Here is a 19,324-nt window from a genome sequence, read left to right on the forward strand (position 1 = left end):
GGTGCACTTCAATCTTCTTGCAAGTTGAATTCCAGCACATTTCTACGAGTAATAGCACACACGAGGCAAACACAATTGTCCGACGCCATGCATTATCAGCCAAGAATGTTGAAGAGATTAGATTTCCGGTGCAAGAGACTACATGCTTCCAAGGTCTGACTGACTCACTTCACCACACTGGCTAGACCCAGCTGTGTGTACTTGGGCAAACACGTGCTTGTGGGGGTTCTTGCTTGTCAGTTCTAAGATGTCTGCTCTGAATAAATTTTGATGCAATATCCTTCCAAGCTGTATGCTAAACTTGTTACCTGCGAACACAGAAAGCACTGATGCAGCAATTAATTGGTGCACAGAGGTAGCACAAATACATTGCATCATGCAATGCACTTGCCCTGCTACTTGAGATTTTGCCTGTACTTATTGCACTGGATGGGGCCATATGACTTGGGTCTCTGTTTGAACAAATTTTAACAAAGTACCACAGCAGCCGTTTTGCAAACCTCTGCTGAGTAAAAAAAAAAGATTTTATTCACACACTTTGTAGTCTTCTATACAGGTCTCCCGAGCCAGGATACTAAATAACTTAGACAATAACAGGTTCAGCTGGCAGGTACTCCCTTTTGGATATGTAGATCCTCTGATTTGAGAGTGTCACAACGTAGTAGTATTTTCCAAGGTAAACTGGAAAAAAAAAAAATGTCCACTATCAGAGCTCACCCACGGCATGGACACCCCTCTTTCATATTAAATATTGGGCAGTTAAAAATGTGCAAGAACTATCTTATTAAGGCTGAAGGCATGGAGGTCATTACAGAAGCCCTAATTCCCATCTTCTATGCAGCTGCCTTATACCCCTGTCACATGGGCACTTTTAAGGCATTGGGAATCAAAGGTTCTTTGCTCCAAAGACAGTTGATGCACAGCTACACAGCAAAGCCTGGAGATCTTTTCAAAAAGGTCCGTAGTGAAAAAGATGGTCGTCAGCGGCCTCAAGTTGTGTAAAGGAGCAGCCCAAACCAGAGTGCCAGAGAACGAGCTCAAAAACAAAAACATTGATGCAAATATAATTTTTAATATTATATTTAAGCCTACTTAATTCTGTTTAGCGGTTAATGCTGCATTAAAATGAACTTTAAAAATATAAAGTGTTTGGAGAAAACTTAGAATGTTTTCAGCCACATACACACGCTTTCTTTGCTCCTTGTGAGGAGCTCTTTCTTTGTTGCCTCTTTGTCCTGCATGCATTTTTAGTTTGGAAGTACTTGCTCACTAAATACTATTTATTTCGTATTGCCACGCTTCAGTGGGACTGTTTTATATATTTAGAGTGATTTTGCTGGTCGACAGATGCCGCTCACGAAGGTCGCCTGAACCATCATCATAGTCGCCTATCTCCTTTGCACTTGCCGTATAGCTGCGCCGCTGCTCCTTTAGAGGAATAAACTTCCTCTGCAGTAAAGACATTGGAAAAGTGCTGTGTGACAGGTAGAGTAGATGCTTGTGCAGCAACATATATGGTACCTTTCATTTCATTCCATTTGCCACAAATACCTCATTAGAGTATTAAATAAAAGATGGAATAATATAAAGAGAGCAACAAGTTGACTGCTATCCAAGATCAGCAGTTACACACTTGTGGAATGCACATTTGCAAGTGTAAACATTATACACACCTTGTATTACATTAACTTGCATTAACACCATTGTACAGGGTGTCCCTGCTAACCAAGAATGAATTAAAAAAGAAAAACCCTAAGCATTCCTTTCTACTGAAACCATGTGAGTGTTGTTAGGAGCCAAAGTACCCACTGGTATTTCTTTTTGCTATGCCTACTTGAATAATTAGTTTAAATTAACTAATTAACATTTTAAAGATTGCTCTAAACACTCAAGTGTGAATAGGAAAGTTGTCATGAACCGTGAAAATGGTTCATGACCATGAAAAAAACCATGAAAATGTCACCTTAGCGCAGCACTAAGGCTGCCTTATTGAAAACACCTGGGTTGGATTAATTTTGTGGCGCTCGACAACTTTCCAATACACACTTAAGCATTTAGAGCAATATTTAAACAGTCAATTGGTTAATGTGAACTGATTATTGAAGGAGGCAGAACGAAAAAATACCAGCAAGTACTTTACACAGCTCCTAACAACGCTCATTGGAGGGTCAAAGTCTAAAGTTAAAGCTCAGCTACTTTGGTCATCTGATGAGAAGAGAGGAGTCGCTGGAGAAAGATTTGATGTTGGGAAAGGTTGAGGGTCGCCGGAGAAGGGGTAGGCAGCGAACGCAATGGTTAGATTGCATCCTCGAGGCACTGCAGATGAAGCTATGTGATGTTAGGAAGATAGTGAGAGACCAGAAAGCGTGGCGTGACATGGTCCATAGGGTCACGAAGAGTCGGACACGACTGAACGACTAAACTGAACTGAACAACGCTCACATGATTGCTATTGGGCAGAACGCTTAGATTCTTGTTTTAATCTCTGTCTACCTTATCTGGAACACCCTGTATAATGATTTAGTACAACAATTTTAAAAAAGCAGCGACATCAAATTTTAGTTGTCTATTTCTGACTATAGAACAATGTGCAGTGGAATTGGAGACATTTACAGCTGTGTGGATTGTGTTAAAAAAACAGTAAATAACTTACAATCCAATTTGTTCTCACATATATATTTGGGTGTCAACCACACAGATGGCCTGAAATCATGTTAGGCAAACAAAAACTGAAGTATGTTTGCTGCTTTGTTCTTTTTAACTTTTACTCACTCAAGCCTGCCCATGAGTCGGAATCACAAAAATATGAAAAAGCAGCGATCATGTCACAGCTTTTCATAATTCATCTGCGACATCACAGCTGTTGAATGACGCTTGAAACCAAAACAGAAATAGTGCAAGAAAAAAATTCAGTAAAAAATTATTCAGCTGAAACAAGTGAATTCCATGACATCTAGAGCACTGTTAGACACATAAAAAGCATGCACCCAAAACTTCGGTGCGTGTTTCCATACATCAAAAGTGAGTGATGCATCCCTCCTTGTCTATTCGCTTTTTAAAAAGCCCTACAGACACATGCAACTCAAGAATGAAATGGCAAATACAAATGCTCCTTAAAGACGGCCCTCTGCTCAATGGTGCCGGACGATTGCCATGATGTTGCAACCAATCCCCTTAGCTACAAGTGTGACTGACTCTACAGGATGCTGCTGGCAGGTGCAAGGAGATTAACCATGATATTGTGACAACCGATCAACACAACTGGCTGGAGGGCTTTCTTCGAAGAGAATCTGCCATTTCTTTTCAGAGTTGTATATGGCCACATACATATGTAGTTAAGGAAGAAGCTTAAAAAGTAAAGTTTGTCTTGGTATACTCTTTCTTAAATATGTGGCAAATTGATTAAATGGACCAGAGTTTTCTTTTATGCTGTGTTACTTCCAGCCAAATGCTGCATAGAAGCACCACCTGTCTAATTGAATAATGCATGCATTACTTGGATGCCACTATTGAACGTGAAAGCTGAGAGGGTCCTGATAGCAAGGTAGGCTCTTCCACATCGAATGCTGGTTCCGCCTTTTGAGGAATAAGGTATTTAAAATGCGTAAATTATTTCATTCTGACTCTACCAATAAATCGTTTCATTTCGGTTGTGGGGTTTAACGTCCCAAAGCAACTCGGGCTATGAGAGACGCCGTAGTGGAGGACTCTGGAAATTTCAACCACCTGGGGTGCTTTAACGTGCACTGACAATAAATCTGCACTGCTATTCCTAGAACGTATGCCTAAGCCTCCCGCTGCTTGGTCCCCTGCATGCGTCTGGCCTACTTTGGCATCAAGTTAACGTCCGTACAGTGTACTGAATTTTTACTTTCCTCACTGCAAATTACATATCTTTGGTAAATTAAGCCCAAGTTTAAAAACAAACAACCATACCCTCCACTCAAACTTCCAATTGCTGGAATATTCGAATTGAAGTGGCTTGTGCTTTTACATTCGGCATATTTTCGGCCTTAGCCCAGACATAGGCTAACACTAGAAACGTTTGCTGTCCTGTCACATGCTGGACAGCCATTGATGTGGTAGCTTCTGGCACGTGCTGTCTTGTCATTAGAAGGGTTGACAAGAAGCAGTGTACTCGTAAGTTTCAGCCTAGGCATGTGCAAGTATGACAGCTATTTCAGCCAAACTTCTACTCTATCCTACATTCTGAAGTTTTGAGACGCAGACAAAAGTGAAACATCAAATGTGGCAGTGCCTTGTGTAACTACCTGAAGGGAAAGTGCTATCGATATCTGTCATTGTAGGATGCGTTTCTCACTTCCACAAATTATTAAAGAACTGCATCAGGACCCGTATTCCAAGTTTGCGTCGTTATCGAAAGTGTCGCTATTTCCCCGACCTCAAGTGGTGTGATTGGTGGAGGTCACGTGAGAGAGCGACAATAACGACGCAAACTCGGAATGCGGGCCTAGATCTACGAACAGGCAGGCCTGCTAAGAAAATAAGTACATTAACGTAAACAAATGTCTTTTTTCCTTATTAGATAGAAAAGGGACGCTTCTGTGTGAAATAACTGCAGTGCTCATGCCAAGAAAAATATGGTTTATGAATCTGTTTTGATTTCCTACAGCAACTTAAGAAAGCTACACCAAAGCACTTACTTGACATGCGATTAATAGAGTCACTGTTGTCTGCAGGCAGCAAGTCACGTTTGTCGGCACAGTAGACCATTTTGCGGATGATCTCGCCAATGCGTTCTTCGTTTTCAAGCTCGCCACCCGACTGCATACAAGGATGCGAAGAACATGCATGTAAAGCGGTGGATAACATTCAACTCGAGCTATATGTTTCTTCGCACATTTGGAAGAGTGACATGCCGTACTGTGAACTAATTCACTATGCTAAATCAACGCCCATGCAATGAAGCGACGTTACGACCGGCTCATGTTTAAATGCCACAGTTCTGACATAAACACAAAACATTTGCAGATGAATACAACTTAGAATGCATGATGTGTGCTTGTTTGATTTGACTTAAGTGACGCATGCTTGCGATAAGAAAGGCAGAACAGAACTACCAGCGAGAAGGGGCGTGGAATGGAGTAAACAAACGGCACACTCACGCTCACAACACCACCATCCACGTTTAGCACCAAGAAGCCGACTTGGTCCGGAACTTTTTCCATCCACGACAGCATCATTTCAACTTTATGCCAGAATACAGCGAAAACCAACACTTAATTCTTCAGAAACCTCAGCAGAAACGCTTTCCGCGTACACGATGCGCAACCGAAATCAACAACAATGCTCGCACATATGACAACAACCGGAACCAGCATGACAGGAAGTGCTTTGCAGTTTCGTTATCATCAACGTTGTTAGCCTAGCCATTGTCTATCAAAAATACAAACAAACAAACGAAGTCATAAAAGTTTTTAAAAGTTAAATGTAAACAACTAAACTGAAATTTCCAATGCAACTTATTTAAAAAAAAAAACGTGCTAAAGGTTTGTTGCTGCCATGTTGCTGCAGCTATAGTGTTCTAGAATTGAGAAGTGTGCCGTCTGCCGCCGGCGAGCTGGTCGTTTCAGCGATGACAGGAGAGAGGGCGCTGTGTGCAGGAGGAGCGCAGTGAGCGCGGAGCAGACAGCTGGGTGAACCGTCACCGCTAGTTCAATCGGACTCCGAAGGCGCGTAGCAATAAATTTTGTCGCTTTAGCTCCCACACGCTTGTCTAAATGTATTAAAACGGTTATGTTCATGAACAAAACAACTAGTTCCCTGTAAAATAAGCGGCCGTCGTCAGGGAACGGCAATACAAATAGAGGCAATGTAAGATACAGATTGCCGACGAACTGACAAGCAACGGCAAGATATATTTCCTGAACGTATTGGGTGCTTTATTTCTCGAACACTAGCGGGAGGTTCAGTGACGAATGTCTAAAGTATTTCTATGATCATGTAATTTTTTAATATTGAATGCACCGGTTATGCGGGCTAGACTGAAGTCTTCCATCGACGCTCGTACTGAAAACGCAGTGAATGGTGTTTTAGGCTAGGCTAGCATACTTTTTGCGCCACATGTAAATAGACGTATGCGAAGATTGCTTGAAGACAGAAATTATACCAGCGCTTACTGATGACTTTATTTAAATGTGGGCGAATACATATGAACTGGCAGTCAAAACGAAATGAATAAATGAGAGCACATAGCAATGAACGAAACCACATAATGGACGACGTGAAAAAAAAAAAAAAAATCGCGACTTAGTGCAAGAATATGGTACAAACGTATAAAACTGTACAGAACTATATGAGAATATTAATGAACTGTACTAGGCCGTGAATAAATTAGGCTGCTAAATTTGAAAACACACAAGAGAAAGGCAGAATGATTAAAATCCTCAAACACGATTACTTGCACCTCCTCATGCTTTAGGTGCTCTACCTGCTCTGCTTTAGAGGTCTGCTCTTGGTTTAGCGACTTGGCATAAAAACGCAATCGAACGAGGACGTAGAACTTCACTATGTTAAGTGTCATTTCTTTGTCATGAGTAGTGCAACCAAACTTGGAAACCTCTGCGCTTTGCAAAAACAAAGCAAATTCACGCATGCTATTTGCGTTAATCTTTCTTGAACTAAAAAAACAACCGTGAAAGACTCTTCCAGCGTGTGCACGAGCTTTGCAAGCTCCGAGACGAATAAAGAAGACCTCCGTGGTCGAAGTTTGAGATAAATTGATTTTCTTCTTTTTTTGCCGCGCGCGATTTGCTTGAAATGAGATAAGCGGAACAAGTACTGCATTTTGACTTCTTCATGAACTTTCTAGCGACATATCCTGAAATATAAGCTATGAGACGGCTAGAACTGTGCCTAGTCGGCATATCTGTGGTCATCTGAAGGAAGGGAATTCAAATTACCTTCGACGTCCTCGAGCCTTCCCTCGTCAACCACACGCTCAAGCTCATCAATAGGATTTGAAAGAAGCTGGGTAGGTTTCTCGCTTGTACGGCTAATTCCAAGTAAGGTATTTACAATTTCAGCATTACAATTTCTTGTCTTTGGGGGCTTCGCTAAGTTGTAAAATGCCAGGGCATTAACTGTCACTAAAAATTGAGCCGGCGTGGGATGATCGTTGCAGCCATTAAATTGCCTCACGATGCCGAAGAGGTTTTCTAGTTTGTCTTGGCTTAGTCTCGATGTGATAACGTATGTAAAACCGCATTTTTCAGATAAGTAATCAACGAGCTCGACTGTGGACTGCAAAGTTACCCGAAGGCCTTCCGCGGTGCTGTTGCTTAGGAAACCATATTTTGAGTCAACCATGCTTTGAGTGTATTTCGAGAAGGGAAGGGTTCGAATAGGGAAGGCAGCAGAAAGAGCGCGCAATGAGCAAGAAGAAAGAACGAAAGGAAGGAAAAGAGCATTCAGTAAAAGAAGGGGGGGGGGGGGGGGGGCGAAAGTCATACGAAACGGACGGAACTGTTACTGTGCTCTCTGCAAACATGTGTTTTCCTGCTTGACCGATCATCGCTCTTCGCTCAACAACGCGCCATAGTACAACAGCCAGAGAAGCAACGCGATGCAACAAAATTCACGCAGGAAACGAGCCGCAGAAGCAGACGCCCCAAGCGTTTCCTCAGCGGCGCGCGCCCTTGTGATGCGCTCCTACGGCTGACAGCGCCACCTACGCCTTTCATCGCTGCGGCGACCACGTCGCTCCCATTGCCGCGCGCCGAAGACGGCACACTTCCCAATTCTAGAACACTATACTGCAGCTGCTGCAGCTGTGTAATCCGGTTCCGGTCTTCATGGAGGTGTGCTGTGTTTGGCATCGTTGGTCTACGGGTACCCGATGGCACATTCAGAAATGGGTTTCAGAAAGATGAGTGATGCTTCTTTTATCACGCAAAGGCCAGGGAGCAGTGTGTGAAAGCAGGAGTCAACCTGTGATTTGAACAGCGGGCGCTGGCCTGGGACGCGTGGTCCATCGAGAGGCCAAGTGATCTTGCGCGCAACGGAAAGTGGCCGTGTACGCCCGCTGTTTACGTTTTCCTGTGATGTGTGGAGATGCGTAAGTGGAGCACCGTAAACGAAGCAAGATGGAACTGACGGACTATACGTTCGACACGCGTATACGGAGGAGGCACATTCCTTTGCTGAGCCACCAGGTAATGATAATGCGACGTTCACGTGTTTCCGTGTATATTTCGTTCTATAGTTTACGTTTGTATATTGGTTCTCAGTAGCGGCTCACGCGTCTGCAAAACCTTGCTTGCTTTTTTCTTTCGTTTTTTTTTTTGCCTGCCTTAGCTTTACCTCAGTGGACACTTGAGAGCGGGGTGGTTTTCGATTTTTCTACGTTTGTATAAAAATGAGCATCTGTATTTCCTTCCAGAGGCGACTGAGACACTTGACCGCAATATTCGCGCGGAATGTTGTCTCTCCTGAAATATCAGAGACAGAATATTTTGGCTTATTCTACACTATTCACCTTTCCCAAGATGAAGCTGGTGAGTGGAGCAGCCTGCTTTCTAAGCTTAGTGCTGTTGTTTCATAAACCTTATTGAGAAACCTTATTTTTGTCCGTGGCCTGACTAATGTTGCGGTGTTGTCCTTCCAGCAATTTACACAAGTGAAGTGTGCGAGAACAATTTGGTATGCACTCGATATATTTCAAGTGAAACAAAAAAGTGCTTCAAGTGTATGATGACTGCAAAACGGTGCTTGTCTTTTTCTCTTTCCTGCAGAATCCGATGTGGCAGCAGCTGCAGATGGCGAAGTTCAATAGCCTGAGGAACAATTCTTCCAAATGTATCCTTTTGACGGGTTCATTCGCTTCTGATAACTTATTTATTGTGTACTAGCTGATATTTCTCTGCACCCATCGCTTTTGGTCGTGGTTTAATAACATTCATATGACATCATGTGACAGTGGCAAAACATTGTGTAAATATGCAGTAACAAGGTGAATAAATTTTAGGAATAAAATTCGTTATGAGCAGTTCTGTTCATCAGCTACTTTTATGATAATTGAAAGGGTTGACAGTTGAAAGTATGTTGTTTTTGGCATATGTTGCCCGTTAATTTGGCCCAATCATATTTTCAGAACATAGCGAGTGGCCTGGGGGATAATTTTTAACATGTATGTATTCTTTCAGTTGGTCAGTTTTTCCTTTCTTTTGCTTCATGGATTCCTTGGCTATTATCAATCTTGGTTTTTCATGCCAATTAAGTTCTAGTGAATGCTGAATTTTTCAGAGCTTGCTGTTGTATAAGCCGACCAGAAAAATCTGAAGAATGCTTGGGCTCAGAAGCGTTATTGAAGCTGGTTTTGGACTGGTGGTTATTGGAGCATTAAATTTCAATTTTGTGTTCTTGTCATGGAAATTCTTTTTATGTCTTATCAAGCACATTCTATGTTTTTGAACAATTTATGTATTCATTGAATTGGTCGCCTGCATGTTTATGTGATTACAAACTCGTGCTACTGGCGAAAGAAAAAAGAATAGAGAGGCCAGTGGCGACTAGATATTTACAACTCAAAAATGAAGCAGCAAATGCCTCTTATGATGCCCTCTAACCAATGGTGTTGACCTCTTGCAATAACGTAGCTGACTATGATGCACTCAATATATTGGCATTGCAGGTGGTTAGCAGGTGCAGGGCAACTGATAGTGATGCTGCTTCTGAGTTCTGTGTCTTGCGCAGCAGCAGTAAGCAGTGACAGATGATTTGCTTTGGGTATGAGATGTGACGCATCATAATAGGGCAGGAGGAGGGCTTCATACTGGGTTGTCAGGGAAACTTCCATCGCCTCTGCAATTGATTGTTTTGTGTCTGAGAGCATGCAGGTCAGGAACAGTGATGGTTCTAATAATAATAATAATATTTTTAATAGTGATAATAATTGGTTAACAGGAAGGGGAAGGTGCAATATCTTTTACACTTGTTTCTGTAGACACCTGAACCACGCCATAAGGGAAGGGAGGAAGGTGGGAGTGAAAGTGAAAAGAGAAAGAGGAGCCGTAGTGGAGGGCTAAGGAGTAATTGCAACCACCTGGGGATCATTAATGTGCGCTGACATCGCACAGCACACGGACGCCTCTTCGTTTCACCTCCAAAAAAACGCACCAATTCAGAGAAAACATGTTAGTGAATAAGCACCTGGGCAAGACATGAGACAACAGGACACATGCTTCATGTTAGGTTTCATTGTGACACATTAAACTATCATGGCTTCCATTTAAATATAAATAGCTCAGCAGGAAGCCCTCTTCGTCAGAGAAGGCATTTTAAGCTTGTATTTTTTTAGGAGTGATCCAATTTTGACTGAAAACAATGTGTTTAACCCTTGTCTGCCTTGGGTGCACTTTGAATATTATATGTCACATTGCAGTTATACTAATGATGGAAGTATGGAGGAATCAGCCCATATGGTGTGACAATTTCATATTTCGAATTTTTGTATTAGCTTGTGCTACATTCTATTTTATAAGTGCATAATTTGTGCTCCCAGTGTGCATTGCTTCTTTGACTTATGGGGCCCAGCATTGGTGGTGAGAGTCTGGCTGACAAAAAAGAATGACCTTTGTGCCACTGCCACCTGTGTAATAGAATGGGACGTCAACCTTCATGGGCTGTCATTTCTTGGAGAACAGGTAGTTATTTGTTTTTTATGTGTGGGGATTGTTTTAGTTTGATGCATTCTGAACTGTACACTGTATCTACGCTGCCATTCCACTTGTTGAATGTGCGATCAGATGCGCTGGTCACAGGTCTGGTAAGTTTGCTGACCCGAGATGGGCTGAAGAAAGAAGACAAGACTTGCAGTGGCATGATTGATGACAGAAAAAGTTTATTTAGATGTGGGACTTGGGATTCACATGACATACATGGGATGATTGGTGTAAGAAAATATGTTATATATAGACAATGGAAACATGCAGTCTTAATTCATAGCGCAATCCAAAACTGGGACCAGACAGTACAGCAGTCAGCACTTGCACTGATATTGGCTTCACCATACAGATGACTTTGTGCTTCTATATCATGTGAAGGGCATTTTCAGAGTAGAGTACTGGTACATCATGCTGTAATGTACCAGTCAAAAATTTGAAAAGGAGTGAGAGCTTGTTTTGTGAATCATAAAAGGTAACGGTTATCAAAACATTGCAAAGCACAATTACCGAACTTTGTAAAATGTTCAGTTAAGAAAGTGCTGCACAGTAGTACTGCAGAGTGGCACATGCCACTTTTGACTATTAAATTTGCACCCCTCGCATGCTGCCGGTGCTGTGTTTTACATGTTAAGTCAATGTAATAGACACGTCACTGCCGATGCTGACATGCCTGAGCATGTTTACTGATGAAGGATGACTGATTTGTGCCCCATCGTAAGTTGGTGAAGGGTAATAAGGAAAAGTCTTTATTGAGTAGCAATGATTGCCTGCAACATTTGAACAAATTTTCTGGGGAGGGGTGGTAGGTGTTACGAGAGACAGGCCCCAGAAGAAGGTGTATGCGGTGTTTAAAAAGAAACCTAAAGAATAGCACAGGGATCATAAAATTTTTAATTCGATGTTTCAGGTTCTGATATACAGGCGGCAGTTTTTCAATAAGCAAGATGAATTTAGATCTGGATTCGTACACAAGTATTTTCTATGGGCTTTATGCGTTAACCTGCATTTACGACCAAAGTAGGGACACTCAGTCCCCTATGAAACAGAGTGAGGAACAAGTTGACGAAAGTCAGCATGAAAGACTGAACAAAGCAAAGAATAACAAAATATACTACGGCGCTTTTGGCTAGCGTTTTGTTAAAGAGCACATGAATGTGTATCACTAGCAGGGGGTTGAAAAATAACACTTTATCCCCCATACTCTGAAATGTTACTGATCGCCCACTCTTGGGAAGTGTCAGCTCTTTCTGGTGCAAACATGAGTAGAGCTTAGCTTACATATTTTTTTTTTCTCCTGCTTTAAAATATCAGTTGCATCTGCTGCTTCTCCAACAGTTTGTTCTTATGTGAGAACATCTAGTCTGTCACTCTGGGAGGGTTTAATCTTATATTTCTTGCTTTGGGGGGGGGGGGGGGGGGGGGGGAGTAGACAACGGGAAGCCTGATATTTCTTCAGAAAAAGGAGATGCTCTCTCAACTGTACATTCACACAGAAGCCAGTCTGTCCCATGTACAGGTGCAAACAAAAGTAAATGGCGCACACTGTTTCTTCCTAACATTTTTCAAATGTTGCCTAATTGAAACTGGCAGTTGTGGTATGTCAGGCTGATAGTAGATGCCAGTGCACTTCAATTTGAACAGGTAATGTTCTCTTATATTCAATACAGAAGGCATGATGTCAGTTGAAACGGAAAAGCATGCTCCATGAACTCATGTCCAAGCCTGTAATGCTGTAGCAGGACAGCAAGGTATTGTATGTAGCAATTTCTGTGCTTGGCACATTATAATTTGCTCTGCTGAGCCAAGCCCTGTTTATTCCCTTTCATATGCTCTTCAATAAAATGCCATTTGATTAGCTTAAAGTTGTTTTTTGTTTGCCATTTTCCTCGGTTTTCCATTTTTTGTGTAGGTTTCTTGCAAGCCTTTAGAAGTAATCAGTTTCGTTTCTGGGTACCATTTATTGCAGCTTATTGTATTTGCTAAAAACAGAAGTTATAGCACCACTCTAAAACTTACAATTATGTTCACAAATTCTGCCATGACTGATAAGAAGAGCAGAAGTTTAAAATGTAACTGCAAGACTGGTGCAATAATGCTAATTATTAGGCCAGTTGGTACATTGTGATAACTTCAAAAAAATACTAGCAAAACGCAAAAACACGCATTCAAGAAACATGCGTAATTGTTGACATGGTTGGCTGCTTTTCTACTGACTGAATGTCTTAAATTTTGGGTATTATTGCATGGTGCCTTTTGCTGTGCTTATTTAAATGGGGATATTTGAAACCAAAGCTACCATTCCTTCGTGTATGCTCGTAATTTTGTCTTGTTGCTTGATTTTTACCGCAGCCATGCTGCGCTTCTGTATGCCAATTCTTGTGGAGAAAATTCTGGAGCGGTATTAAATGAGCAACATATTGACATACACACACATATGACTGTTCACGCACACTTAATATTTTTTCACCTCTTAACTATATATATATATATATAGATCTCCCCTCTGTGATACCTTTTGGAAGAATAGCAAGTCTAATGTACTTGCATAAAACTTCTGGTCAGAATGAGCAAAACAGATTGAATTTTTAATAATGCAATTTTTTGCTTTCTTTTTAACTTTCGTAGAACAACTCCTCTACAGCCGTTTTATTTTTAGGTCACTGAACTGTCCTACTTTTGTTTTGTTGAAGACTTGAATGATTATTGTGCCAACCTCTTTTCCTTGACAGGTACCAAAAGATGGGCGGAAGTTCCTCCCAAACACACTTCTTTTTTCCATGTCAGAGGGAACTTATGGAGCTGCTGACAGCATTGTGCAGGTATGAAACATGCTGAACTAAAGAAAATATATGCATATATAGTAAGGGCTTTTAATTTATTGGTTGTCATAGCTTCATTCTGCCAGAGTGCTAATATGTGCCCTGGTCCTCTCTCTTATGGATGAAGAAAGTGGACTTTTCTTAGTTTCACTACATCCAGGTTTAACTGTATACTTGTTTGACACAAAGTGGCATGAAAGGGCTGGAACTGTGTTTTTGGAATCCAGATCGGTTAACTGCTTTAGGCTTATTAGTTGGGCTGAGCTGGCAGTGTCACTTTTCATAACATTTTCTAAACCTTTCTTAAATCATTACTGGCCAGCAAAAAAAAAATTTACCAGTTTTAGTAAGCCTGCAGCTCATTTTCTGAACTATATACACTTTGACATTATTCAGAGATACACTGGAAAATGACAAAAACAGTATACTGGTGTGTGCCCAGATGTAAGGGCTTCCAATCTCAGGCTGTCACTGAATCATCCTTGGCCACACAGAACTAGTACAATTATATGCAAAGAAGCCAAGGTGCCTGTACACAAGATTTTGTTTTATGAATTGAGCCTCATTCTGGATACATCTTTATTCAGTGGGACTATTTTATGATGAAGGAAAAATTTCATTCCTGAGCTATTAAAGGGACTTAGAAGGTGTTTTAAATTTAACTTCTTTTTTGCTTGGAGGATTGGATAGTGGCTTAAAAATAGTATGAGGTGTAATTTTTTAGCAGTTGATGAATAGCTAATTGTACTGCCATTTATAAAAACTGGTGTCTACTTTTGTTGTGATGCATCAAGAGTGCTAATAGGTGCCTCGGTAGGTATGACACATGGATCATGCAGTCTCGCAAACGTCGGTTGCGCTTGCTATGTGCTAGCAGCCTGCACAAACCGCTAGGGTTAGGTCTGTCTTCAATATTGCTACTGCTCGCCAAGCATCGCAGTAGCTTGCAGGTGGTATGCTGTGTTGAGCAAACTTCTTGTCATGCTGGCATCCCTATAATAGGCAGCTGCACTCACAAGGTGGTCATGCTCACAGCTATTAAAATTAGATTTGTGAACTTTATTTAAACTATACTATCATCACTTTGTGGAAATTATTTATGTATACCCCAGAAAATTTTACCAATGCAGCTGAATTAGACTGTGACCTGAGTAAATCTCAGGCTTATTAGCCTGGATCAGGGATATGCATTTGTACAAGCATTGTTAACCGGCTGAAGGATGACACATTATGACTGTGTGAGAACTGTAGTATATGTGTGCATGTTAGTCACTCTATTTCAGTGCTGCTAATTTTGGTTCAACACTATAGCCAAACGGGTGAGTTGGTGGAACATATTGGATGGAAAAACAGTGCAAAAGACAAACACCAGAGCAAAGTGCTTGTCTTGTGTGTCTTTGCTCTGGTGTTTGTATTTTGTGCTGTTTTTCCATCCAATAATTTTGGTTACTGCAATGCCATTTTCCCAGTCTTAAGAGGCAGGTGGGCTTTTTTTTTTTTTTTTTGTTATTTATTTATTTATTTTTTTCATTTGTTTAGAAAGGGGTAGTTCCTGAAGATATTTTGATCTTGCCCTGTGGTGAAGATGTTATATTATGCATAGAAAATAGATTGGCTACTGGAACAGCTAACGTTGCTTATGTAGACTGCATAAATTGTTGAAGCACACATTCACATTGTCATTGTTATTGGAGCCACTAATAGGTGGGGTCACTTGCACCCGTTTCCTATGTTACATTCCAGCAGGGACCAAAGGCTGACCATTCCGGGCTTAGTGTGTATGAAGTTCTTTATTCAGACTCAACAGTCGTCAGAAATTCTTGTTCGGTGAACAGCTTAAAGCGGTAAGTTGCTCTTATGTGTAGCCATTCTGAACTGCCGTTTCACAGCCAGTAAAGTAGCATACTACCATGAGTGGGTGTTTGCAGGGCAGGTGATCAAGCTCCGAGACGTATAAGGTGCAAGGCCTGCCATATATAAAACATTTCTGTCATCTTCTTTTCATTATTCATATGTACGCATGTTAGTGAGGTTTTTGAATGAAGCTTGCAGGGCTTTCTTGTGCTCATTTTCTTTGTTTTTCTTTTGTTTACTTCCTCCATGCTTTAAACTCTCTGAACGCTCTGCATTCAAGGGTTAACTTTGGGATTTCGTGGCTCCTAGTGTAATCTTGATAATGTGCAGTGTTATACAGGGAGGTGCAAAAAAATGAAGCAGAATGCAGAAAATTCTGCCATCCAAAGTTGCCCTTAAGCAGACAAAAAGAAAAAGTGATCAGGGTGATTACTCAGTGTCTTGAAGTAATATTGCAAAACTGAAGACTACTATGCCAGTAGTGATATTAGGGGGAGTGTTCGCACTAGGCCTGCCAGCCATTTCAGTCATATCGTTGCTATCAGCCATATACTACAATATATCGGATAATGTAAAAATTTTAGCATTTGCATGCACGCTTGAATACACTGCATTAATGTGGTAAAAGAAGAGGTAACACACAAGAATAAAAGTCATTCGAGGCTGTGGTTCTCTTCTATAGAGTTACATTAGACTCCTTTTAGGGCGAACTTGATGGGACTAGAAAATTTGTTCTGATGAAATATTTGTCTTAAGAAAAGTGCCCCTCAAGAAGAACTGTGAGCTTGTTAGATGTATCCAAGTACTGGGTGTTTCAACGAACACCTTCAAAAATTTCTGAATATAGGAAGTGCGGATAAGAATATAATATTTTTGTGAACAAAAACGAACCTTCTGCCACGGCATGTGTAATCTATTGTAAAAGCTCTTCTAAGAGCGTAATGTTAAGCTAAAAGACTTAACGTTAAACTAAAACTAACTTTAAATTAGCACAGTTGGGCCATTAGTGCAAATGGGGAGCTTAAATCCACAGACAAGACAATGCCATATCAGTTTTTGAAATGAAGAATTCATTATATAGTGCCCTGCAGCGTGAGGAAACCCTGCACGTTTTTCCACATGCCGACAGTCGCTTCTCTAAGGAAGCAGTAAGCTAAGTCATTTGCAAATGTCTCGATGTTTTGCTTCAGTCTGGGTCAACTAGAATTTTGTGATTTCTGAGTGTTAAAAAAAAAAAAAAAAGTTTCCAAACTGCCAACTGCAAACTATTCAAGAATACATAGTTTGTATAGTGAATGTCCATTGTGAATTGAGCCGAATAGCAAATAGTATTTGAAAACTATTTGAATTTTCAGATATTTGCACACTGATATTTATATATGCCCAGGCTTTTTTGTCTCGTGCTCATTGATGTCTATCCTTCCTCCTACCTGTTTTAGCTTAAGTGTAGTTCCCACAAGCTCTAAGAGGCCTGTGGTTTTAGAACTTTTTTTTTTTTCTAGTGGTCATGTTGCATACAGTACGGTAGGCTTCTCAGTTGTCGCAGGGGTAATGCTTTCACCTACATCACGGATTAAGTGCCATACTTAGTCGCACTTCACAATACTGATTAAATCACATGATTGGATTTGTCATTTATTTTCCACAATGTGTTGCTGCATGTTTACAAAACACAGCAAGAAATGTGCTTGATAAGATGAAAACAATGCTTAATAGCGCTTCAGTAGATGGCGTGTTTCGTGCAAATTGATGAACAGTGGCTACTTGTGGAAAAGGCATGTTTTTGTCAGGAAAAGGAAAACAATATAAACAGGAAATGATGGAAAGGCTCCAAGGTTGGACAACTCTCAAATGCACTAATCAGAGCATGCTCAAATTTATTTTAAATATACAGGAATTACATTTGGTCTCTCTATCTCTCTGCTGATGCTTATAGCTTGAGTGCTTATATCTTGAGTGCTTATATCTTGAGTAATCTGTTTTGATGATTCTTGCTCATGTTGAACTGACCAACTCGGCAGTGCTAGAGAATAGTAGAATAAACGAGGACAGCATCTGTCAGCACCACCAACTAATATTTTCATTGCCCCCGCAGGGGGCACCTGTTAAAGCAGGTGTTTGTGTGTTTTGTGCGACACCACGGACCCCGAGCACCCACGCTTAGCCGTGCGTGGCATCGTCGTGTCTGGGGAAAAGGGGATCCTGGTGGTTGAGCCGATGCCGAGTGTTTGGACCTTTAAGGCCCCTCGGCGGAGGCAACACACCACTTTGGCCCACGCTTCCCATAGACGGCACCTCCGGGCTGACCCACCCGGGGGAAATCGGCAGTCGCCTTTTCCTGTTCTCCCCTCCATCTTTCACTTTCCTATTTTCTTTCTTAGAACTGTCCTGTCCTCTCTTACCTTCTTCATTTCTTCCTACTTCCAGGCGGCGAGGGTTAACCTTGTGTGGCTAGCTACCCTGAGTTACGCCATATTGGGTTATAGTTGCGGTGTACAGCTGGCGTGGGCAGGAATAGACAATTTCTGTCCCGTCCCCTCGTTGGGCTCCATGGTGGGTGGCTGGCACTGCAGCCGAAAAATACACTTTTTATGGCATCTAAACACCTTAACCCCGATCGTCCTCCTTCTAAAAGGGGGCGCACCGAGACCACCATGTTCTTCTCAAAGAACATAAACAACTTTCCTCGTTTCCACGTGGTCCACAGTGACCACGAGGAAATCACTGCACGACTTGTGTCCCCATTTGTTGTTTCTCGAACGTTGACTGAGGCCATTGGCCAGGGCTATAAGATAAAGAAACTTGGAAACGGTGACCTGCTACTAGAATTAATATACAACCATCAGTATCAGAAGCTAAGTGCAGTCGAATCATTTGGAGAAATACCGGTACAGATTAGCCCGCACCGATCACTAAACACTGCCCGAGGAGTCATCTCTGATGATGACCTTAGGTACGTCAGTGAACAAGAACTTCTTGAAGGCCTGAAGGAACAAAATGTCACAGATGTTTACCGGATAAAGATCAGACGAGATAACAAAGAGATAGAAACAAAGCACATTGTACTCACCTTTGCTGCAAGCACTCTCCCAGAATCAGTCGAAGTAGGCTACACAAAGATAAAACTGAGGCCCTACATCCCTAACCCACGCCGCTGCTTCAAATGTCAGAAATATGGCCATGGCTCTCAGAGTTGCCGTGGCCAACTCACATGTGCAAAGTGTGCCTCGCACGAACACCCTACAGACAACTGCGAAGAACAGCTGCTTCTCTGCTCAAACTGTGAAGGTAACCACCCAGCTTATTCACGCTCATGCCCATACTGGAAAAAAGAAAAAGAAATAATTACACTGAAAGTCACCGAAAACATATCTTACGGAGAGGCACGAAAGCGGCTTTCTCTCCCTCAAAAGCCACACTACTCCGTTGTGACACAGCAGGGCGCGGCATCACAGTGGTCGTTGGCACCTGCCCAGGAAGCACACAGTTCTTCCAGGGCAGCGCCACCTGCGCCCTCGGTGGAGTCAGCTAGCGCTACTCCACCACCACCCGCAAAGCTGGCTGCGCGGACCCCCAGGTCAGCCGGCCCAAAGGCCTCGACCCATGAGTCGAGGCCTAAAACTGACAATCCTGTGCTTTCTGCACAGTCGTCCACCGCATCTAAAGATGCGATGGACACAACTTCTTCACCCCAGCTGCCTAGGCGGCAAAGCTCACTGGAGCGAAAAAGAAAGGGAAAAGTCCCAATAACAGGTCCCAAGGACCTACAAACCTAAATTTAAACTTGTCCCTTAAATAACTTTTAATTATGGCGCTCCTCATTTATTGGAACTGCCGAGGACTCTTTAAAAAGTTAGATGATATATATGAAATTCTTGCGGACTATCAGCCAAACATACTTTGTCTGCAAGAAACCCATTTAAAACCAGCAGACTCAAATTTCCTTAAGCAATATAATGTATTCAG

The 19,324-nt window shown here is 41.8% G+C and overlaps 2 protein-coding genes across 3 annotated transcripts in view; one reads left to right on the forward strand and one right to left on the reverse strand.

Moving 5' to 3' along the window:
• Positions 1-490: 490 nt before the first annotated feature.
• Positions 491-5,344, reverse strand: Lamtor4 (Late endosomal/lysosomal adaptor, MAPK and MTOR activator 4). The gene is made up of 3 exons (XM_084593931.1): positions 5,127-5,344; positions 4,665-4,785; positions 491-681 (listed from the first exon to the last, which is right to left on the reverse strand). The coding sequence occupies exons 1-3, from the start codon at positions 5,202-5,204 to the stop codon at positions 584-586; spliced, it is 297 nt and encodes a 98-aa protein (XP_084450057.1). The 5' UTR covers positions 5,205-5,344; the 3' UTR covers positions 491-583.
• A 2,444-nt stretch (positions 5,345-7,788) lies between these two features.
• Positions 7,789-19,324, forward strand: part of Uvrag (UV-resistance associated gene) — a 48,501-nt gene continuing 36,965 nt past the window's right edge. Inside the window, exons 1-7 of one of the 2 annotated variants that reach the window (XM_084593932.1) lie at positions 7,789-8,174; positions 8,402-8,516; positions 8,627-8,661; positions 8,754-8,817; positions 10,555-10,664; positions 13,415-13,504; positions 15,248-15,348. In XM_084593932.1, coding sequence (XP_084450058.1) covers positions 8,106-8,174; positions 8,402-8,516; positions 8,627-8,661; positions 8,754-8,817; positions 10,555-10,664; positions 13,415-13,504; positions 15,248-15,348 — 584 coding nt within the window. In that variant the 5' untranslated portion in view covers positions 7,789-8,105. The remainder of the gene's footprint in view (positions 8,175-8,401; positions 8,517-8,626; positions 8,662-8,753; positions 8,818-10,554; positions 10,665-13,414; positions 13,505-15,247; positions 15,349-19,324) is intronic. The other variant, XM_084593933.1, reaches the window with a different exon arrangement.

The sequence above is a fragment of the Amblyomma maculatum genome, chromosome 2, assembly GCF_055883805.1.
Source record: "Amblyomma maculatum isolate TAMU_Amacu chromosome 2, ASM5588380v1, whole genome shotgun sequence".
In the NCBI taxonomy this organism is placed as follows: Eukaryota; Metazoa; Arthropoda; class Arachnida; order Ixodida; family Ixodidae; genus Amblyomma; species Amblyomma maculatum.